Consider the following 8,462-nt stretch of genomic DNA (forward strand, 5'->3'; position numbering starts at 1 on the left):
TAAAAAATCTAGATATTAAAAATTAAGACAAAAATATTTATTATTTTTCAATTACAAGAACTCTAAATTATAAATAAGAATTACACTACAAGAAAAAGGGCAATTATCGACGCTAAAAATCGACGGAAAAATCTTCGTCGATAATTTTCGACAGTTTGTCGTCGATAAGATAAGAAAATAAAAATTAAAAATAAAATATTAAAATCGACGACCGAGTCGTCTATTATTTTAGAAACTTAGAACGTTCCTCTGCCAGTGTTGCATTGCCGACAGAGATTGGGTTGGGATATTTTTTTTCCTTTAAAATCGACAGGATTGTCGTCAATTTTAATATTTATTATATCGACGGCTTTGGCCGTCAATAAATTTAAACGATGAAGATCTTTTTTAAAATGAGAAGGATGGTTTAGATTTATTATATAAAATACACGGCTAAAGTGTTGATTTTTTTCCAAATAAAATCGACGGTAAATTCCGTCGATTTTTATCAACAAAAAATTTTTGCCCGCGTTTAGTTCCTGCGTCCCTCGTTTCTCTCCAGTTCACCTCAGTTTATCTCAAAAGTTAACCCCAATTGGCGCCTTCTCCATTTCACCAACCCTCCTTCTCTGATGCCGCCGTGCCTTTTCGCTCTGCTGCCACCGTGTTGTTGCTCTGCTGCTCTCGCACCCGTCACACACGCGCCGCCGCCCCTTCGCCCCTTGTTTCAGATCGAAAACACGTCGTAACACCTCCTTCTTCGTATGAATCTCCAGAAATTTGTCAATGAACTATTACGAGTGCTACTTTAATTTGCAACAAATGATTTCATAGTTCCTTTTCTCTTTACTTTTCTATGCTGTTTCCTTGTTTTGTGAATTGTGATTTTGAATTTATGATTTTTGAATGTAGTTCTTCTTCTCTGCTCTGCGAATGGTTGATTTCCTTCTTTTTTTTAAGTTTCTGTGATTTTTGTAAAGTCTCTGCTTGCTCCATATCTCATTTTTTTATTCTTCCCTGTAGCTGCTTTGGTTTTACCTGCTATATGAAGAATTTCATTCTGTTATCTCAATCTCTTTGTTCAATTCAGCAATTAATTCAAATTGTATTAGAATTTGGAACTATGGTTTCACTTAATCTGTAACCCTAACTTGCTCTTTTTCAGAGCTTGAAATGAAGAGGATTTTCCACGACATTTTCAAAGAAAAGCAGAAGAAAAGCGTGGAAGCTGGTACAATTCCAAGTTTCTACAAGAAGGCATGTGAAATCGTTACTTTTTCATACTTCGTTCTAGTATAAAATTTATGTGTCTATATCATAGTAGTCTTCTCCCTCTTCACAATAAAATTTGAATTAGTTCCCAGTGCATCATATCCCTACCAAATCAAACCCAATTTGCCCCATAATTGTGCCAGACAGGTACAATTTTGTCAGAGTATCTGTCTTTGCTGCATATAGGATTAATTGTACACAAGTCCTCTAATGTGTAATAGGATGGTTAAGTTTATCAGTGAAAGCAATATTTTTCCTCCGTCAACTTTTTGTTTTCTTTTGCCAATCATACCTTCTGCTTCAATCTATTTTCTGTCTGTCACAGTAACTTGCATCCAGTTTAATCCTGTTAATGATAGTTACTTCATTAGCGGATCCTTGGATGCTAAGGTTCGCATATGGAGCATTCCTGATAGGCAGGTTGTTGATTGGACTGATATGCATGAGATGGTTACTGTTGCTTGTTATACACCAGATGGTCAGGTTGGTCTAAAGATTAATATGCATCCATTCACAACATTTGGAAATTCAACTTTTTTAGTTGAGTCTCAATCAAATTTGCTGGTTCCTGTAGAGTGCACTGGTTGGTTCTTACAAGGGCAGTTGCCACTTATATAACGCATCAGGTACCATCGCTGAGACTTTATTTTCTAATAATTTTTATAAACTGTGCCTGTCCATGCACTATTTTCTGGTGATTGCGGGGGGCACTGATTGTTATATTTTTACCTTTTGTTCAGAAAATAAGTTGCAACAAAAAAGTCATATCAATCTGCAGAACAACAAGAAGAAATCACATCTCAAAAAAATTACATGTTTCCAAGTAAAAGAATCATTTACTACTGTGCTCTTATATGAAATATGCTCCTTTTTTCTTGTAAAAAATGTTGAACAAAGGAAAAATAAAACCAAAAGGCCAAAGAAGGGTGCCTGATTAGTTTGATATGCTTTTACTTTGTTACAATGCTTATTCAATTATGCTAATCTTTCTAATTGAAGCTCATGAACAGTTTGCCCCAGGAAGTTCATCAGAGGTACTTATCACATCTGCTGATTCACGAATTCGGGTTGTTGATGGTGTTGATCTGGTTCAAAAGTTTAAAGGTATTTATTTAACCAACATTAGTTATATATCAATTGAATTTTTTAGAAAGATAATATAAGTAGTGAATACACTGTTTGATTAACTACTTTCTTGTGTATAAAATGTATTATGTTAATTCTATGGTAACTATTCTTTTTCATGTATCTTTGTATATGGTAACTATGATTAACTACGTTCTTGAAAATTTATGTGCCTTCATGCAGAAACCTGAAGAAGGATCAGTCAGTCATACAGTACAGCAATTGGCAAAGTACATGTTTCTGAAGGTATCATTTTCTGGCTAACTTATTCATTGGTTATATCTGCTTAAACTTGTGATACTTTTCTTAGTTGGTGACATTTTTCTTGAATATTGAACACTGATTGCTGATGATTTGGATGCAATGTGGGTTTGCTTAAGAGAAAATTGTGTAATAGATGATGCTACTAGCTTGGGTTTCCATGCTAAAAGTTGCCCAAAAGTTGAGAAGATTATTTCTGATTTTGTGAATGAGCACATCTATAATGCTCCTTCACTTGCAGCTGCATTAATTAGAATACATTTTCATGATTGTTTTATTAGGGTAATTATTTAGTTATTACTTAAATAATTACTAATTATCTTGTTGTGTTTCAAAATAACCCAAGTTTTAATTTTCAAGGGTGTGATGGATCAGTGCTTCTGAACAACAGAAACAAGCAAGCTGAGAAGAATGCTCCGCCAAACTTGACAGTGAGAGGGTTTGACTTCATTGAGGGAATAAAGAGCCTTGTAGAAGCTGCATGCGCTGGTGTTGTTTCTTGTGCTAATATCTTACTTTGGCTGCCAGAGACTCTATTGTTGCCATTGTGAGTACATCAACATAATAATCATTCATCAACACTAATATTATATAATTAACATGAAATTTTCTTCAGGGTGGACTCCTCTGGAAAGTTCCAATAGGTAGAAGGGATGGTTTAGTTTCTAATTTGTTAGAAGCAACAAAAAATATTCCTGCTCTATTTGATAACTTCACCACCCTGCAAACTAAGTTTAACAATGATGGACTTGATCTCAATAACTTAGTCATCCTATCTGGTATTTACATTAATAAGTAGCTTATTAATAAGTAGCTTATTAATAATACATAGATGTATAATGTAATATTTTATATGCTATATATTATACTTATTTAAATCATCGAATGTGTTATGTGTGTACGTGCAGTGAATTTTGACAAATTTGAGTGGAATCACAAGAGCATGTCTTGATTGACCAATTTTTAACCCAATTCATTGTACTAAAAAAAAAGGGTGTTTCATTCAAAATAATTGCTATTCAAGAAGTTCCCATTTGAATAAAATAGCTGATAAGAAACATGTGAAGTGATGGGATAAAAATTGCACAATGCTCAAGTTGCTTTTTTGCCTTAAATCAAATTCTCATACAAGATGCTCCAAATAATTAACCTTATTAATAGTTCTCAAGGTACAATTGAAACCGATAGAATTTGTCTATATGAAAGAAAATATAAAAACCATTGTACCACAGTTATATAACCAAGTTATTAAGAGAAGAGGCCTATTCACTTCAGATTCTCAGTTATTGGTCAACAGTGTTATTGTACCATAGCTTGTACCTTGAATCTATCTGATATCTAATGATTGCTACCTAATCGTTATGGCCATTCAGATTTCACTTACACAGGCAAGAATAGATATGAGTGAACTCGATGAGGACTCTGATGGTTTCTTTCAGCCACATGTATGGATTCTTATTGTTATTGGGTTTCCTATTTAGTGTGCTCTTCATGTGTTTAATTGAGTTGTCTCATTTTTCCATTAAAAATGCAGCTATATTGATATGCTTGATAACAATCTGGATATGGAGCGCAATGAGATCTTGAAGCAATTCATAAAGACAAGGGATTATTCTGAATTATTTGTAAAAGCATATCTTGTGAGTAGTTCATTTTCATCTTATAAAACTTTTTTATTTCTATAAACATTATAGTAGTGGCATAATTAGTGTATGTTTATTAATTTGTTACAATATGAAATTAATGAATTTAGATTCCAATTTGTGGTTCTATATGACCCCGCTCTTATCATTTGCATCTTTGGTTACAATAAAATCGACGGCAATGCTGTCGCTTTTTAAATTTAACATAGACAAAAATCGACGGCAATGTTGTCGATTTTTAATGTAAAATAGACAAAAGAAAATGGAAAATATGTCGGTAATTTAATAATTAAATTGACAACTAATTTATCAATTTTAATAAATAAAAATATCGACACAAGTGTCGTCGATTTTAGATAATATTATCGACGACAAAGGTGTCGCTTTTATTAAATATGTAAAAATCTTAAACCTATATTATCGACACTGTAGCTGTCGATTTTATTAGGTTTTTGAAAAATCGACACGTTTTAAAGCGACGACTAACATCATCAATTTTATCGTCGATTTTTAATATTATCGACGGCAAAGTCGTCGATTTGGCCGTCGATTTTAACGGTGTTTCTTGTAGTGTTACTCCACTTGTATACGAAAATCCCTAAAAAATTATAATCTTAATTAAGTATAATAAATCATAAATAATTTATCAATAACTTTTCAAAATCCGGGGTCTTATATTCTACCCTGCTTATAAAAACTTTTGCTCTCGAAAATTCAAGTAATACATAAGATAGTACCTGGTCTTAGGCCCAGTTTGGGTAAACAACTTAAATAAGCTCTTTTTATAAGGACTTTTATTAATAGCAGCTTATAAATAAGTTATTTTGTGTTTGGATTTTTAGTTATAGAAGTACTTATTTTAAAGTTGTAGCGTTTGGATAAATAACTCAAAAAATACAATTTTTTCACAAAAAAGGATATTAAAACAACGATGATAACAAATACTTTTCAATATTGAATGTTGATTTTCTACAACCTAATCACTAAGAATACAATTGTTTAGACAATTAATTCTTTATTTGCTCTGTTATTAGTTCTATTTTTTAGGTAGAAACTGGTTCTTCTACTTCATCTTCACCCACATCGGTATTCTTGTATGTGGTAAATAGTAATAAAATTTTAATTCACAATAATGTTGATGGTAATGCCAAAAAAATTATTATGTAGTTAGTGTTTGTTGTTTTATTGTGTATGATATGGTAGATAAAAATAAAAAACAAATGTAAAATGTGTGTCAATGTATATTTTATTGCTATTTTTTTATTTTTTTTTACTTCTATTAGAATTCCCTCCTCTTTTATTGGGGTCAAGAACTTGCTATAACTAACTATAAAAATAATAGCAACTATATAAAAATAAAATCACATGGAAAAAAAATAAAATTAAAACTGAGATTTTATACCACACACAATGTTAAATATAATTTTAATAATAAAAATAGAGTGGTAAAATGATAAAAAAAACTGGAAGGAATATATGCAATAGGTGGTTCAGATGGAACATTGTTTTAAAATGGTGGTGGAGGGTCAATATTTTCAGCAGATAAATCATTACTTGAAAATGATGGTGGAAGGCCAATGCTTCTAGCAGATGGAACCTTGGGTGAAAATGGTGGTGGGGGGCCAGTATTTCCAGTATTTTTTTACAGAGCCAAGAATGAAAGTAGATTTTTTTGTTTTGAGGTCATTTTTTTACGGAAATGATAGAATAACTTATCGAGGAGGAGAAGTCATATATTTCTACTTCTTCAAAAAGCTATGAATTAACTTTTCGAAAAGTTAAAAGTTCTTTTTAAAATAGTGCCAAACACGCGTACTGTGACTTTTCATAATTCAAAAGTCAGAAAAAGTAGCTTCTGCTACTTCCCAAATGGGCTCTTAGTATTCTACTTTTGAATGCTTTTTAGAAATGTAAGAAACCTTAGCATATATAGATATACATATAATTGTTCAAATACCACATAATCATGAGACTTAAATATAAAGGTAGGGTATAGTGTAAGGCAGAAGATACAAGAAGGTTCGATGCATAAGGTCATATGGTTTCAAGATTTTACCGAGAATTAGAGAAACAGAAAAAGAAATGCAAGTTTACAAGGTAGGTTGGTATTAAGATAGGCATTCGCAAAAGTAAGACGGTAGTTAAAGTGGCCAAAGGTCACAAGGCAGGCTGGTATTAAGGCAACAAATATAACGTTGACTCACAGATATCGTACCCACTTCAGAGTTTCAACTTTCCAACTCTATCCACTACTTTACAACCCTATAACCGGTCACAATCCTAATACCCGCAAACTTTCACAAGGAACAAAACTACCACACTCCTCATAACGTTACACACTTACCGATCCACCCTTTTACGTTCACGGACAGCATTCTAAAGAGGCTAATGTTTCGCTTGCTATGCTTAAAGGTCATATGTTACTCTAAGGCAACCTTTGAGTTTATTCAGAAAGATACAAGACTAGAGATAAAGGACAAGTGACAAGGATGGCGTCCACAAGAGTTTAAGAGACCACCTTAAGGATTAGAAAACAATACAACAGTCTGAAACGAATTCAAGCTGAGTCAAGGAATATGAGGTTTATAAAAAAGAAAATCCAAGGCCAAAGACAAACTCACAAGATTCAAGTATGGATGAAACTCTTTCGAATGCATTGCCCATAAGAATCAGAACTAAAGAAATTTATTTTACATTCCGAAAGAGAAAATATGCAACAACACATTTGTAAATGAACGACGAAAGCATAGATGTGACCTTACCTTAATACAAACTCAAGTTGAAGAAGATTATGTAAAGTTTGAAAAAGTAAGAAGAAAATGTTGAGGTGCATTGATAAACCCCAATTTTTTGGTTTATATTGTGTAGAATTTGGGAAGTTTTGTCAATATTTCTCACACTTATTCACTAGAATTGCATGGTTTTGTGTTCTCTTCCTTTTTTTGCTTCATGATGAAAAACATGCTTATTTTGCCTTAGAATTGCTATATTTTGATCCTCTTTTATTGCCATTCGATACCGTGATGTATTTGTTGAGTGATTTCAGGAATTTTAGGACAAGAATGGCCTAGAAGAGAGAAAGAAAGCATGCACAAGAGGAAGGAACATGAAGATTTGAATTTTGGGAACTTCAGAATGGGCGCGCACGCGCACTTCATGCGCATGCGTGCATGAGGATAGCTGAAAGTGGCGCGCAAGGCTGGACGCATCTGCGCGGATCAGAGAAATCCCATCGACGCGCACGCGCACATGGCGTGCACGAGTGGATCACAAAAGCAATCGGCGGACACGCACGCATGGCGCGCACGCGCAGAAGGCTGCACATGACCTCATTAAAGGAAATCGTTCCTGGCGATTTCTGAGGCTCATCAGGCCCAAATTCAAGCTGTTTCTGCATGGAAAAGACCCAAGGATGCTAGGATAAAGGGGGATCAATCATTTTACACATAGATATAATTTTTAGCTAGTTTTGGTTTTTTGTTCTTCTAGAGAGAGAAATCCTTGTTCCTCTCTAGATCTAGCTTTAATTTGATCTTCCCTTGTTGAATTTTGAATTGGATCTTGTTAATTACTAGTTTTAATTGTTCAATTTGAATTCTCTAGTATAATTTTGTTTAGATCTTGTGTTAGTTTTATGTTTCCTTGTTGTTTGTCATTTTATACCCATTTCATGAATCTTGTAGATCTTGATTTGTTATTGCTGCATTGATGATTTCCATGATGAATTGTGTTGTTTAAATGATTGTATGTTGATAATTGTTAGTGGGTACTTGTTAGTTCCAATTTAATTGCAATTTAAATAGATCTTTTATTAATGCTTACCATGTGTTTGATGAAATGTTTCCTTTGATTATGGAGTAGTCCTTTTTACTCTTGGCCTAGGCTAAGGAAATTGGGTAAGCTTGAGTCATTGGGTCTAATGGATTATGATTTGGGAACCCTTAGTGGTCAATTTGATAGCCATTGACACTAGCCTACTATCAAGCTAATTGGTAGTTAGGTTGGACCTTATGGGTTGATGTTGGCCAAACCATTTAACATACTTCAAGTATAGAAGTAAACTTAATGAGTTTGGTTCCTCATAATTGTCAAGATATGGTTATTAGACAAGGATAGTGACCCCAATTCCCATGCTTAGCCAAGAGTTGCTTTTATCATTCATATTTGAAAACCCAAAAATCT

At 33.3% G+C, this 8,462-nt stretch overlaps 1 protein-coding gene and 1 pseudogene across 1 annotated transcript; both read left to right on the top strand.

Moving 5' to 3' along the window:
• LOC110268769 (uncharacterized WD repeat-containing protein C18H10.05-like) lies at positions 484–3,169 on the top strand. Its single transcript, XM_021115647.1, has 7 exons — positions 484–741; positions 1,145–1,734; positions 1,826–1,877; positions 1,992–2,074; positions 2,262–2,355; positions 2,560–2,622; positions 2,998–3,169. Exons 2-6 carry the CDS (start codon positions 1,462–1,464, stop codon positions 2,565–2,567), a joined length of 510 nt encoding a protein of 169 aa, XP_020971306.1. The 5' UTR covers positions 484–741; positions 1,145–1,461; the 3' UTR covers positions 2,568–2,622; positions 2,998–3,169.
• On the top strand, positions 2,740–4,002 carry LOC107626913 (annotated as a pseudogene).

Source organism: Arachis ipaensis, chromosome B02 (assembly GCF_000816755.2).
Source record: "Arachis ipaensis cultivar K30076 chromosome B02, Araip1.1, whole genome shotgun sequence".
NCBI lineage: Eukaryota > Viridiplantae > Streptophyta > Magnoliopsida > Fabales > Fabaceae > Arachis > Arachis ipaensis.